General features: G+C 26.1%; 1 protein-coding gene across 3 annotated transcripts in view; it reads left to right on the forward strand.

Moving 5' to 3' along the window:
- The first annotated feature begins 931 nt into the window (after nucleotides 1-931).
- The window catches only part of LOC126899755 (ral guanine nucleotide dissociation stimulator), a 15,608-nt gene continuing 739 nt past the window's right edge, over nucleotides 932-15,800 (forward strand). The window contains exons 1-14 of one of the 3 annotated variants that reach the window (XM_050674925.1): nucleotides 933-1,165; nucleotides 3,219-3,337; nucleotides 3,424-3,620; nucleotides 4,092-4,154; nucleotides 4,279-4,460; nucleotides 5,761-5,885; nucleotides 6,008-6,205; nucleotides 6,859-6,969; nucleotides 8,860-9,018; nucleotides 9,084-9,224; nucleotides 10,624-10,811; nucleotides 10,977-11,085; nucleotides 11,143-11,329; nucleotides 12,376-12,510. In XM_050674925.1, the coding sequence (XP_050530882.1) occupies nucleotides 3,550-3,620; nucleotides 4,092-4,154; nucleotides 4,279-4,460; nucleotides 5,761-5,885; nucleotides 6,008-6,205; nucleotides 6,859-6,969; nucleotides 8,860-9,018; nucleotides 9,084-9,224; nucleotides 10,624-10,811; nucleotides 10,977-11,085; nucleotides 11,143-11,329; nucleotides 12,376-12,510 (1,669 nt within the window). In that variant the 5' untranslated portion in view covers nucleotides 933-1,165; nucleotides 3,219-3,337; nucleotides 3,424-3,549. Of the gene's footprint in view, nucleotides 1,166-3,218; nucleotides 3,338-3,423; nucleotides 3,621-4,091; nucleotides 4,155-4,278; nucleotides 4,461-5,760; nucleotides 5,886-6,007; nucleotides 6,206-6,858; nucleotides 6,970-8,859; nucleotides 9,019-9,083; nucleotides 9,225-10,623; nucleotides 10,812-10,976; nucleotides 11,086-11,142; nucleotides 11,330-12,375; nucleotides 12,511-15,800 lie in introns of all 3 variants that reach the window. The other 2 variants (XM_050674923.1, XM_050674924.1) reach the window with 2 other exon arrangements.

The following is a 15,800-nucleotide window of genomic DNA, read 5'->3' on the forward strand; positions in this document are numbered from 1 at the left end:
ACAAAAAAAAAAAAAAAAAAAAACCCCATCATAGTATTATTTTATTATAGTTATTATAGTAAAATTAATACCTTCTCAGCTTCGTATCGAAGCTAAAAATAACATGTTGATCAGCACGTATCATACGTGTGGGGCACTCACTTTAGTAGAGGCCTGAAGTTTCGTATAATTTTGGGCCTGATTTATTTATTTTGTTACACTAGATATTCTGAAGGATTATCCGAATTGCGCTTGTTATGAAAAAACCATAAAAAAATCTTATATCCTAATTATCATATTACTAAATTATATTTCATTAGAACTTTTTATTGGAGATTTTATATCAAAACATTTTTTCTGACCTCTCCACATTGTATAGAAATTTAAGTATTTTTAATGTTTTTTAGGTTCTCTTCCATTAACTTTATGATCTTCTCTGTAAATAAATTCTATTTTTATGAATGCAATCTGTTTTAGTAAATTTAAAATACATATGGTATTTAAATTTCCATAGAAAAAAAAAAGTATTGAAGAAGATATCTTCCCAGAGAACTTGAAACTACAATTAGGTTTAAGTGGTGGTAGACTTTCTCATCATATACATTAATTAGGTATATAAACATTTATTGTTAAACATGCTTATTATTATTGTGGGAATATCATGTAAAAATATTCTCTAATGTAAGTATATATAATGCATTATGCACAGTAATCATTACGTCCTATTAAATAGTATTTTCTGAAAACGTTAAATGCTGAAAGAAATTATGTATTGGATATGCTGAAGGAGCTTCTGTAGTTTTTAATTAACATTGTTATAGCCAAAGAAGATATAACTATCTTGGTAATAAGTGACTGTTGACTCCCAAGAGAATTAAGAATCGCTATGTGCCAAACTGGTATACTTAACCATAATTTCCTTGCGCGCCTCCAATGACAACTCATAATCATAACTGATAACAGTTAACAAAAAACAGCAGCACGGTTGTTTGAGAGCTGTGCAACTGTAAAATGGTTTAACTTCAATAACAATTAAGGCCAGATCTGTAGTTGTTTCGATTTTTGGATTATTATGTTATCCTATTTTGTCCTTATTACTCAAATAAATAGTAACTCTTACATTAATTTGGGTAATCCTCAATTATGATGTAGGTGAACAAGTATGAATGTTGATGCCGAAAGCTCCGTGAGTATTTAATGGATCATCTTTATGTTTATTTCATTAATACACCTTTATTTGTATTTATATATATATAAAATCATTTATATGTTAAGTAAATATTTGGGACATTTTAAATAAAATTATTGACTGATTTCCAAGTAGGCCATTCATAATTTATTCATATGGGTCATTGATGATTTGGCATGTTAAAAGCTCCAATTTTATAATGGATTTAAATTTATTTATTTTAAACTTCAAATCATATATTAAAAAGAAGATATAGTGGAGTTATTGTTAAAAAGATTGATAATTTTTATGTTAGAGAGAAGAACATTATTACATTTTGAAAATTTTATTTGATATATTTTATTTCTCTTTATTTTCTTCTTTAAAAAAAAAAAATCATTAGTTAGGAAAAGATAAGTTAGGGGTTTGATCCTTAATTTTAACTCTATTTCAACTCTTATCCTCTTAGCTACAAGTAAAATGAATTAAATTAGGTCCTTAGATTTTTAGTATAATTTTTAATTTATGTACAGGGGAAATTATAAAACATATTATAAATTTTTGTTTTCAAATGTTAGTTTTTTTTTTAGTTTTAGTTATTATCGAGGTGAACATAATGCCTATGCACTAAGACCTGTTGGTCTATTGTGTGCACCTCAGCGAATTGTCTTAATTCGGTTTTCCTATAGAAGTGTGGGTTTTCAAATGTTAATAGAATCCTAAATTCTATAATTAAAACAAATAAATTTTGTCCTTTGCCTTAAAATTGTTTTAACTCAAGTTTTTAATTAAATATATCTATATTCAACTAGCCTACAAATAAGAAAGGCCGTGTTATTGCGCAATAGACATACTAGCTGCTGATAAACTCTAGTGTTTGGCCTCATCTACTACTGTAGGCACATGGATAGATGACCATACAGGTGTGTTTACAGTGGCATATAACACATTGTCTCTAGTACAGAAAACAATGGGAAACCACTGTACGTAAAACTTTTTTTCAGAAGAAGCACCGTTCAACTATATTTGGTTGACTATGACAAAGCTTAGCCTTTAGGAAAAAAAATAAAGGGTACATAAAAATTTTGAACCAATATTTTTAAAGATGTTAGCATTTTTATATCAAAATGGGAGGAGTTGTTCATAAAATACAATTTTTTTTTTTTTTTTACAACCATTTGGTTGGTTAATACCAATTGGATTGGTATGTCCTGGGGAAATTTAAGTGCAGTGGTTTCCTGTTGCCTTCTGCACTGGGAACATGGTGCTTTTTCGCCACCGTAGAAGCGCACGCATGTTCACCCATCCGTTCACCTACGGCGGTAGACGCAGCTTAACACTAGAGTTTTGTCAACAACTAGTGTGACCACCGCGCCGCACCACGCCCCTATAATACAATTAAATAAAAATAAATAGACCTGCGTTTCGCCTCTAATCTTTATTGAAGACTTAATAACAATATTCTTAATTGTAAGCAGGTTAACTATATATTTTTTCATTTAAAAAGTTTAAGTTGATACAGTTTTAAGGAATAAAAGAGAGAGACAGAACAGATATTTTTTGAAAATTAAAAGTTTTACCTTTAGAGTGTTCATAAAAAGTTTGATAAAAAATTGATTATTCATATCACTATATAACCTATTAAATATAATAAATAGTTTAATGTTTAAATTTTAGGTAAAATACTTGATAATTTGTGGTAATCAAATTTGTAACCTTTGTTTTATTGTTCATTTTTCTTTAAGTTTGAAAATTTTAAAATATGCTATTTGACTATATTTAATTTTATTATAATAAATAAATAATAATAAAACTATCACAGATTTACACTATATTAACTTCAAAACTTTTCTCTTAAAAAGTTGTAATTACTATATGAATGACAGATATTAAACATATCTGTTATGTATTTACCATATGAAACTTAACAAATTTTTAATTTTATAATTTATTTATATTTTTTTACCAGACAAAAAATATTTTTCTTCTAGTTTACTTACTCTACAATCTATTAATGCTGTATTTATAATTGGTGAATAAAAAAATATAAAATGGCTAAATAAATATATAGGGGTGTTATTATTATAGCCAACATGGAAATTATGGGGTGAAGAAAGAGAAGAAGGTGCTGTGTATACAATTTACTTAAAAAAAGTTCGTTATCAAAATCCTACAAAAACATTGCTATTGGTAAACTACAATAAGATATTAAATGAAAAGATATATATTTTTAATTGCTACTTGTTTTATTTAATAGTTAACTATTCTTTTTTTAGGAGTCAGATGATGAACGGTCTCATTTAGAATGGGAAACTGTGAGAGTAAAATTTATTAAAGCAGGAACAATTGAAAAACTTGTTAATAGTTTAGCATCAGATGATGGCGAATTAGAATCAACTTTTATGAATATATTTCTAGCCACTTATAGAACCTTTTCATCGCCTCATCATGTTTTATCCTTATTAATTGAAAGGTTATTTATTAAATTATCTACAATAATAATTTTTTTTAACATTTCATTACTTATATTTAAATTTGATAAACATTCTTTTTTTTTATTAAACCTATTTATTTATTTTTTTACAAGTGTTTAAATGAAAGTATTAAATATTGCAAATTAAGTTATAATTGCTAATCGAAGGGATTATTTCAAATAATAGGTATTTTAAAATTAGTTTTAAAAAGTTAGTAGGTAAAAAAATTAAAAATAAGCAGTATTGAAAAAATATTAGATATAAAATTAACTTAAAGTACAGTCATGTTTAGGCTTTATATATTGTAGAGTTTTATTAATTGTCGAAAATTTATTTATTTTCAATTTAAGAATTGTAAAAATACTAAATTTTGTCGAGTATATTAATAAGTGTAATAATAACTTATAATAATTAGTTTTATATTATAGCTATTTTTTATCTTTTAAAAAGATATAAATACATATGTTTAGGTATGAATGCTTGATAAATAATAAAGAAAATTTATCTGAATCTATGATTGATCCTCATAAAAAGTAAGTAATGTAATTTTAATTAACATAATTCATTTATATTTTAATTTCTAACATGAATAAATTGAAAGTTTTACTTAGATGATATAGTAATATACTGGTATATATTTTTTGAATTCATTTTTAGGACAGTAGTATCAGCATTGCATGTATGGTTAGATTCATATCCAGAGGATTTTCGGGATCCTCCTTTACATACTTGTTTGCGATGCTTACGTTCATTTACATTCTTATATTTACCAAAAACTGAACTGCATATTAAAGCAACTTATAGATTAGATAGATATCTTAAAGAATGCAAGCAACTTGGTGTGTATAAATTATAAATTTCCTTACATTTACTAACTAATATATATAGGGTGGTCCACAATGTTTGGACAAATCTAATAACTTTTAATCTACTAAGTATTTTGCAGTACTATTTAATAAATAATTTATACATCCTTAGATTACCATAAAATCATATTTTTAATATTTATATTAAAAATCAAATAGTAAAAATATGATTTTATGGTAGCCTAACAATGCATAAATTATTAAAAAAATATAGTAACAAAATATTTAATTGATCAAAAATTATTAGATTTGTCAAAACATTATGGACCACCTATATACAGTTTTATATCTTAAAAATTTTATACTTAAATAAACTAATAAAGTTATGTTAAAAATTCAAATGCATTTGAATTTTATTAAATTCATAATATGTTTCCATTTGAAAAAACTAAGTTGACATCCTTATAAGGCCTAAGGTATGAACTTAAAAAGTATTATATAGCTAATAATTTAAGAATAATATGTGACTAAAGGTAATAATAATAATAAAAAAAAAATAATGTTTAATTATTTTTATTCTGTAAGTAATTGAGTGGGTTATAATTAAAAAAATCATATATATATATATATATATATATTTATGTATATTGGTGATTCACTTATCACGGACCACTTAATTAATTGAAAAATAAAAATATTATTAATAATTTTTTAAGTTCAATATTTCTCTCAATTTTTCAATCACAAAGTTTTTTTATGTTTATCCCTTATATCTTATAAGGGTGTAAACATTAATTTCTCAAGTAAAAAGACCCCTAATTTACTAGCTTATTTATTAGGTAATGATCTAAATAAGAAAATGATTGTTTAATAACAACTTTTGGATCAGTATTTTGGAAGTTATTGACATATTTATATCTAGGTAATTGTGTATAGAGTATGATCAGGAAATGTTTAGTTATGAAAATAGCAGCGCCTAATCTTTACCTTTAGTCATTATTTTAAATTGTTAATGACTAGTAATAAATACTGGTCTAAAAGTTATTATCAACCAGTCATTTTCTTAATTAGATCATTATTTATTAAATAAGCTAGTTAATTAGGAATTTTGCCTTTTGAAAAATGAAAGTTGACTTCCTTATATGGTATAAGGGATGAACATAAAAAAACTTTATGATTGAAAAATTGAAATTGAATTGAGACACATTGAAATAAAAGAATCAAATAAAAATATTAATATTATTTTTATTCTTCGATCAATTAAGTTGGTGATTCATGATAAGTGAATCACCCTGTATATATTAATAATTTTTTTTGATATATACTTTTATAGAAGAAACATCTATGTTCTTAAGTAATGATTATGATTTGGTTATTGGGGAATCACGACAACTTCTTTACAATTTTCCTGATGTCGCTGAGAAACATTTTGCTGAACAATTGACTCGAATGGATAAGGTTATTAACCAATAGTTTATGTTTGAAATATTTAAATTTAAAAAAATTATATAAATAAATAAATTTATAAATTATAAATTTAAGTGATGCATTGATGAATTGAATTATTTTCAATGAACTAGGATGTGTTGAAAAAAATGGTTGCACATCAATGTTTGGGTGCTGTGTGGTCTAAAAATAAAAGAGCGGGATCTGCACCAACAGTTTTGGCTACAATTGATCAATTTAATGCGGTTTCACTTAGGGTTATAAGTACTGTTTTATTGGCTTTATACTCTGACAGAGCACATGTAATTGAAACTTGGATTGACATTGCACAAGTAATTACTGTATTTCTATATATTGTTGTATTTTTTAGTTGAATACAGATTTTATTTTAAACAATATTTACAAATTAAACTATTATTTTAACACATCAAGGTATGTTCTTATAGTCCTAACAAAGTCATATTATATAATAATGTCTTAATTTGATTAAATTTAATCTGAGTTGGGAAAGTCCATAATTTACTGATTGATATATGAAACATAACTAAAGTAATATTTTGAATTTATTCTGAAAAGTTTGTTAAGGCTAGTCAATTATTTTAAATATTTTTTGAAAGTTGGAATTTAATGTTCTTGGGGGTTGGTCTGGTCTAGTGGATAGAACTGTATGGGTTTGATCTCTAGGGTGTTAATGAGATTTTTCTTGTGATTTTCTTATTAGTGGTGTTTGATCTCTGATGCAAGCCGGCCATAATACCTGTCCCGTTCATTATTGGAATATCGAACCATCTTTGTGTCCCTAGCATGTGAAAGAGTGCCACTATCCTCTGTAGTATGTTAAGTTTGTGAAATAAAGCGATATAAAACTAATTATTTTTTAGTTAAAATTTAATGTTCTCATAGTTTTATTAGATTTCTATTTTTAGATTGCTATAATTTTACTTGAGTAATTTTTTTTTTTAATCCTTTACCCAAAAAATTGCAGGAATTAAGGGTTCTAAAGAATTTCTCTTCACTAAAAGCAATAATTTCTGGATTACAATCTAACTCTGTGTTTAGACTTCAAAAGACTTGGCAATCAGTACCTCGCGATAAAGTAAGTTTGAATTGTGTATACATTTTATATTAGTTCATTAAGTCAATACCCATATGAATTTCTTACTGTAGAAAAGGGACAACTGATTATTCATGAAATACTAAAAACTGAATATTATATTTTAAAATATAATAAATGTTTCAAAATTTGTGACTTAAACATTTTTCATTTAATTGAGAAGAAAAAATGTTGAAACATCTTAATTAATAAATTTTATTCATGGACATATTAACTTTTTATAAGAAACATCCTATTGTGATTTTTATGTTAATATAAAAGTAGAAAATATAAAAAATTAAAATTTTATACCAAGTATAACAGTTTTGTGATCTTTAAACTTAATAAAATTAAGCTAATAATTCCTATTACATACCCTAATATCAATTAACCGTCTAAAGGGGAAATATTCAGTAATACGGTATTTCCTATTTCTACAGTAGAATGTGATATTAAAATCTTATTTTTGACATTTGGACTGTCAAATTAAAATACTTTTTTGACTAAACTATCTATTACTATTTAATATAAAGTGATAAAAAAAAATTTGATTAGAATAGACTTATCCCCATGGGCTTCAGGGCCAAAACTGAGCAGGGCTTCAGGGTAACGGTGAGCCTCGACATCCAAAACGCTTTTAACTCCATGCAATGGTCACACATACTCTCGGAGCGCTGGACGCGTTTCGGGTGCCCCCTTACCTCGGACAGATGATCCGGTCTTACTTTAGCGATCGGGTCATCTTCTACGAGAGCGCCGCATGACCGAAAATCAAACTCGTTACGGACGGCGTCCCTCAAGGGTCAGTTCTCGGGCCTCTGCTGTGGAACATCGCGTACGACGCGGTGTTCCACGTTCCGCTACCACCGCACGGCCACGGCTGCTTTAATGAGTACTTGCACCATATTCGTAAAGAAGCCGTGCCGACATGCGACCACTGTTTGGATCGCCCGGGAGAGGCTGATAGTGCTCTGCACACCTTCTTCCAGTGCGAGGCGTGGGCTCAGGAGCGGGACTCTTTGGAGTCCCAACTAGGATCCACGTTCTGAGTCGGGTCCATGGTGGACCTGAAGTTGGTTAACCGGAAAGCGTGGTTGCTTGTCCAGGTGTTCGCTGAATTCGTCTTGAAAAAGAAGGAGGAAGCAGAACGCTTGAAATAGAGGCTGTCACGCCGCACAGGAGGATCTGAGGCACTGGTTTAGGCCGGTGCCTCATGTTCTTGTTTTTGTTTGTGAATTATTTTGCCAACCCTCCCTAACGGTTCCCACTCTGGGATCCGGTTAACAGGAGGTGTCATACCACGTTGCGAATCAACTCTTGATTAATTTCGGGCTAATTCATAATGTGGTGGCGTCAATTATATAGACGGCGTGGGCTGTCCTAAAGTAATGTTTAACGGCAGTTCTCAGGGTAGCCCACAGTAATGCCGACCGTTAAAAAAAAATAAAACTTATCCCCTTTTTGTAGTTAGAAATTTATGTAGTCTCCAAAAGACCGCAATAAACTTTTAGCTTCAATACAAAGATGAGAAGGTATTAATTTTACTATAATGTGTTTTTTTTTTGTGTCTGTTACCACATTTTCTCAGCTCTCACTGGACTGATTTTTTTCAACGATACGTCAAAAGATCATAAATCGTATCTAGTCAAAGACTTTACCCTCAAAAAATTTAAAAATTTCCCTCGTTCCCTGTAAATGGGGAATGTATTCTAAATGTGTTTTATATATTTTATAATATAACATTTTAACCTAAAATTTTATGTTATTTTATTTTGAAAACATACTATTACTATTTACTTATTTTTCTATTACAAATATGGGAAATATTTATAAAAACAACTCAATGAATTAACAAAATTAATTTTTGATTTAAGATTAAAAATTGTATTATAGGTGGAACTTTTTCAAGAATTAGCACGAATATTTAGTGAAGAAAATAATCAGTGGGCTCAACGAAAATTATTGATACGTGAAGGCACTGCAAAATTTGCTGATACTTTTAACAACAATGATAGACATTTGCAAAAAATAATTAAAAAACAACAAATAACTGTAGATTTTTTTTTTAATTATATGTTTTTGAAAAAATATAATTAGAAACTTTATTTTTTAATTAGAAATTAAACATTGGCACAATTCCTTACTTGGGAACATTTTTAACTGATTTGACTATGATTGATGCGGCAACTCCAGATGTTTTACCTGATGGTCTTATTAATTTTGATAAAAAAAGAAAAGAGTTTGAAGTATTAGCTCAAGTAATTATAATATATATCACAATATAATTGATATACGTATTTAATTACATTTTTATTAATTCATATAAATGCAAAATCAAAAAGATCTTGCAAAAAAAGAAGCTATTATCGGTTAAAATTATTTTTTTTAAAGAAATGGTATTACCAGTATAAAGTAAGCTGTAATTTTAGGGTGCTTGTAGATTTTATTTTACAGTAGATGGTAAGAAAGTACAATATTAAAAATTAACATTTGTTTGAGATATAAACTATATTTTAGGAACTTATTACTTACCACTTTAGTCTTTAATATAATCAAAATTTGTGTTTGCATCATGTTTTGCCTAGTAAAAATATCAGCACATATAATTATATTATTTACATATACAGGGACTTGCTGACTGTGTAAACAAATATATAATTATAATAAGTTTAAGGAGAAAATGTAGCACGATGATCAGTCAACATGTATCATCTATGTGCATAACATCTAGTCAACAAAATAGTTATCATTTATTATCATATTTGTTAATTTTTTTATTATTAATTGTTTTAAGATGATTATTAAGCATGTTATCGGCTTCCTTTTTAACTACTCGCAACATCTATGTAAATATAGGTCATGTATTACTATTTAGGGTGATCTATTACGGATAAGACACTCATTTCTTAGAAACTATTGAAATATTAAATTTTTGCAAAAATTCTACAATTTTAAACTTTAATTTTCCTCATTGGAAATTCCTATTTTTAGTTTAATATTATGATAGAAAAATATTTTTCTTTACTAAAATTTAAAATATTCAAAATTTTCTGAGATAATGAGTCTTATCATTAAATGATTATTTTGTATTACATTTGTTATCAATATACATTGTTATTTGCTGTTACTCAATTACGTCACATTTTAATTAGCTTGACTCTAGTATGTTTCTCCAGTGGGATATAAACAAATTAGAGACCCTCAGTATTCAAGGTACCAGAGCTAACTATTCTAAGTAGATTCCTTGGAATACTATTGACAGGTATTTCGGGCTTGTTAAGTAGTACTGTATCATCTTTAAATAAAAATTTTAAAATAAAATCAGTACTAGAGATTAGTAAGTAAATTGGTTATTTGAGAATCTCTATAAGTCTTGAAGATAAAACTTTACTGGGAAAAAAAAACTTTTCCTACTTACATAGAGACATAAGTAGCATAAAATACTTGATTTTTATTATGAATACTATTATTAGAAATAAATGAGTTATAGATTATTGTTGAACTAATAGAATTTCAATAAACAATCCATGATTAAAATTGTGGATGGCTTTTAGTTGTACTATAGGTTATTTTTATATGGTTTTAAAAGTTAAATTAAAAAAAAAATTAATTTTTAATTTTAGAATTTGAATAATATGTTTTATTTCTTATTAATAGATAAAGTTACTTCAAGGTGCTGCAAATTCATATAATATTCCTGAAGACACTGTGTTTGATCAATGGTTCTATTCAATTTTGGTTTTGGATGATAGAGAAGCATTTAGAATATCTTGTCAGATAGAAGCTCCTGATAATTTACCATCATCTTGTGCTAATTCTATAATGGGGACTCTAAAAAAACAGAAGTATATTAAAATTTTAAATACTATTAATATGTTTAGTTTACATAATGTAAATAGCATTAAATATATATAAATATATTTTTTTACAATAAAAAAACATTACTTTAATTGAAAAAAATAAATTGATAAATATATTTAGTAATCACTTTTCTTTTTAATTTTGTTTAGTTATGACTTTAAAAAAAATGATTCCATATCAAGTAATTGTAGTAATAAAAGTTTCTATGGGTTGTCAGATGATGGTCTGCATTCGCCAAATAATTCTTTAGACAAACAGGTAATAATTCAAAGTTTAAAAAAATTAAAGAGTTTTACTTTTATATTCTTTTTATAGAATTCCTTGCTTGATTTATCTTCGTCATCAAGTAGTTATTCTTTACATTCATTTGATATGTCAATTTCTGGAAGCAACAATATAATTCATTCAGTTAAAAATAGTATTAATAATTCAACTTTTAATACAACATCCGATTTTTATATAATTAGAATTACAGTTGATGCTGAAAATGTAGCAACTGATGGTAAATTTTATAATAATTATTACTAAGATTTATCAGACTAATATAATTTAATATATTACATTAGTCTGATGTATATATATATATATATTAGTATGGCTCATATTTTATAAACTTTCATCAATCAAAATACACATATGAATTAAAATGAACACAAAAACACGTCTTAGCCGACTCACGACTTAATTTAATTTTTCCTTAAAATACTAAATGATACCATTATCTGCCTCCAGACCCTGGATGTGGTGCTATCTAAACACCAATGGTACCCACTTGTATATATACATCATTTTTGATATTATTAAATTATGTGATTAAATATAATATTATAATTAATATGTCAGTTGACATTGAAATGTTCAAAAGTCTTATGTTCTTTATTAATTAAGATTATCATTTTGTCTGTGATTGAGCAATATTATGCTAAAGATGATCAATTTTCAAATTTTGTAGAATTGTATTAATATTTAATTTTTGATCTTAAAGTTTTAAAAACTAATTTTAATAAAAATTAATATTTGAAAGATCTTTGAAATAACATTATTCAATTAGTTAGGTTTTAGTAAGGTATTACATTGTCGTGCTTTGGTTAAAATATCAAAAGCATACTACATTTGGTAGCATTCAATTTAAACTAATTACATTATTATTTTCATGTCAGATTAAATTATATCAATTAGTTATTATTTTTTCAAATGTTTCGTTTTTTTTAATACCTTGTGTAGTTGTGAGGATGAATTTAAAGTCTTTTTCTATTTTTCTCTTGCTAGAAAAACAAAAAAAGATCCTAAATACAATTATATACAGGGTGTTCAGTAAATCAGGAAACGGGTTTCTATTGTTCTCATTGTTACAAACAATGAGAACAATAGAAACCCGTTTCCTGACTTACTGAACACCCTGTATAAAGATGTTGCATATATTTTTAAATTATTTGCTTTTAGTATAATAAATTTGCAAATAAAATCTAAAATTAAAGAGTTTTTTTAAAAATAACTTGAACAGATTTTTATTCTATTTTAAAATGTATCTATTTTAATTACATTCAGGAGTTGTGCTGTATAAAAGTATAATGCTTAGTAATAATGAACGTACACCTCAAGTTATTAGAAATGCTATGTTAAAATTTTGTATTGATGATGATCCAGATAATTATATATTATCACAAGTATTACCAGATAGAGGTTTGTATACATTTTTACTGTGGTTTTTATTATTAAAGTCAGAATTTACTTGGTCTTAAAAAATATAATTCTAATTTTATTTAAAATACAAATTAATATTCTTTAAAAAATTAGAAAAATATGCCAAAATAATGTAATAGAATGTAAATTCTTATAATAATGGGTAACATTTGTATAAAAAAATAAAAACGTTACTATTAAAACACAATATTCCTTAAATTAGAGTTTTTCAAACGTTCAGTTGAGTAAATTTCCTAAAACTCTCATTGTGATATTTTTTTTCACAATGAATATTTTTACTTATTTTTATGTGTAACAAAATGCTCTAGTATTTTATATTATTTTAGTAATGCTCTCATAATAATTGGTTAGTTATATATCATATTGTGATATAAATTACATAAGAAATTTCAATGAAATTTTTATCATAATATTATAGAAAATTATTTTTTTTAAATGCATTTTAGAAAAACTTATAAAAAACTCACAAGTTCAAGTACTGTTGTTAAAACAGCAACATACATGTACAAAATTTTATTTTTAATTCAAATTTTGATAATATTCTTGAATATCTGTTTCTTTAATCCTAAACCAAATTAATGTTCTTAAAATGTACATTAAGATTAAAAAATACCCTGACAACTTTGCTACTTCAAGTAATTGGTGGCCAAAGTTAAAATTTTAAACTTTTTTCTAGTCTTAATAATAAATAATTGCATTGAAGCGTTATATAATAGTCATTTTAATCACTGTCTAAATTCAATTTATATTGGTGACAACTATGACAGTTTTTACTTTACAATAATTATATAATATGAAATATACTCCCATAAATGATTCAGAAAATTATTTTTATATGATTTTTAATTCAAATTTATGTAAACAAAAATTTTCCCTATACTATAAAAATATATTTAATTATACTAAAATATCTTATATTAATGAAGAATTTTTTTCTAATTTTCTGTGTTAAATTAATCATATAATTTTTTCAATGTATATACTAATACATACTATGTCTTCTTCTTCTTTTTTCTCGCCTTAATCCCAACTTTTATCCTAAACTTCCACTTGACACGATCTCCCACATCATCTTCGCATACATCAGCTGTCCTCATATCGCATTCAATAACATAACTCCATCTCATTTTTGGTCTTCCTCTACCTTTTCTTACTTCAACATTCATTTCTATAACTGTTCTTACAGCTTCTGATTCTTCTCTCCTCATAACATGATGAAACCGTCTAAGTCTATTTTCTCTCATCTTATCCACAATTGACACTACACCTATACTTCCTCTTATAAGCTCATGTATTAACTCACTTCAAAATATCTCATAGGGGAATTCAAACACAGCCTATATTACTGCACCCCTAATTGGCTATCACCAAAAGTTATATAGTATTCTTTGTTTTATATTAATCATTTTTTGTATTTAATGTCCTCTCTTAAATACTCTTTAATATATTTGACGAATAAATTGGATTTTTGCTTGACAAGATATGTGATTAATAACTAATAAGAAAAAGCTATAAATTTCTAGACTTATTAAAAATAAATAAGGTCTTAATATTTCATCTGTGTAGTATAAATTAATTTAAAAGCTTAATTTCTTAAGGCCGTTTATTTATAATATAAATAATGTAAAATATATACAAACAATTTTAATTTCATTCCACTTAAAAACTTCAATAAACGTCAAAGGCTTTAATTTTTAGTATATATTTATAGAATTTTTTTTATACTCAAGAAAAAAAAAACCCAGCACGGGGGGGTCGCGGCAGAGTGGTGACGTGGTATAGATGGATCAAGTATAATGATATCTGACAGTGATTAAAATCACTATCAAAAAAGAACGCTTCGATGCAAATCTTTAGATACTGTTTAATTTTAAAAAATTGGTGGACTATTCCAAAAGCTACATTATCGGCTAGTTCATTATTAATATCCTAATTAAGATAAAGTATGTAGAATGAAAAAGGGATTATTAAAAAATATTATTTCTCATAAAAAAATAATGTTGATCCATACACTTTTCAATATGTCATAGCATTATAAAGTTAAAAATGTAAAAAATAAAATCGAGAATTTTCACACAATAATAGCATTCGGTAGCCATTTTCACCGTGAAGATAAAATAAAGTCCGAAATTTTTTTTTCGCATAATAAAGTAAATTACATTAGCTTTAATTTAAGATATATATAAAAGTGTCAGACTTCCGGAACATTTTCAAAAGTTAAGTTTTATGTTTTGAATCCCCCCTGTATTAAGGAAAATGGTCCGATTTAAAAAAACAGTATGTCGAATGAAAGTTCTATATAAAAACTACTTTTCATAAAAAAATTGTAATGATCCATACATTTTTTAAAAAGTTATAGCATAATAAAGTTAAAAATGTAAAATACAAAATCGAAAATTTTCACACAAAAATAGCATTCGGTAGCTATTTTCACCGTGAAGATAAAATAAAGTCCGAAATTTTTTTTTACTATAATAAAGTATATTACATTAGCTTTAATTTAAGATATATATAAAAGTGTCAGACTTCCGGAACATTTTCAAAAGTTAAGTTTTATGTTTTGAATCCCCCCTGTATTAAGGAAAATGGTCCGATTTAAAAAAACAGTATGTCGAATGAAAGTTCTATATAAAAACTACTTTTCATAAAAAAATTGTAATGATCCATACATTTTTTAAAAAGTTATAGCATAATAAAGTTAAAAATGTAAAATACAAAATCGAAAATTTTCACACAAAAATAGCATTCGGTAGCTATTTTCACCGTGAAGATAAAATAAAGTCCGAAATTTTTTTTTACTATAATAAAGTATATTACATTAGCTTCAATTTAAGATATATATAAAAGTGTCAGACCTTCCGGAACATTTTCAAAAGTTAAGTTGAAAAAGTTAATTTTTTGTGAAAAAGTTGTCATTTTAAATCCCTTCTTGTGGGCAGGTTATGGGTTATATTTACAAAAAAAATATACCAAATGAAAGGTAATGATATTATGAATCTATAAAAAAAAAAATTATATTGATATGTTTATTTTTGAAAAAGTTATGGCACTTTTAAGTAAAAAAAATTGAAAAAATTTCAAAATTAGCGATTTTTAAATTCGTAATTTTTTTGGAGGTTTCCCCCATTTACGGGGAACGAGGGAAATTTTTTCAATTTTTGAGGGTAATGTCTTCGACTAGATACAATTTGTGATCTTTTGACGTATCATTGAAAGAAATCGGTTCGGTGAGAGCTGAGAAAAAGTGGTAACAGACACAAAAAAAAAAA

The sequence above is a fragment of the Daktulosphaira vitifoliae genome, unplaced genomic scaffold (assembly GCF_025091365.1).
Source record: "Daktulosphaira vitifoliae isolate Bord-2020 unplaced genomic scaffold, ASM2509136v1 Scaffold_2, whole genome shotgun sequence".
In the NCBI taxonomy this organism is placed as follows: Eukaryota; Metazoa; Arthropoda; class Insecta; order Hemiptera; family Phylloxeridae; genus Daktulosphaira; species Daktulosphaira vitifoliae.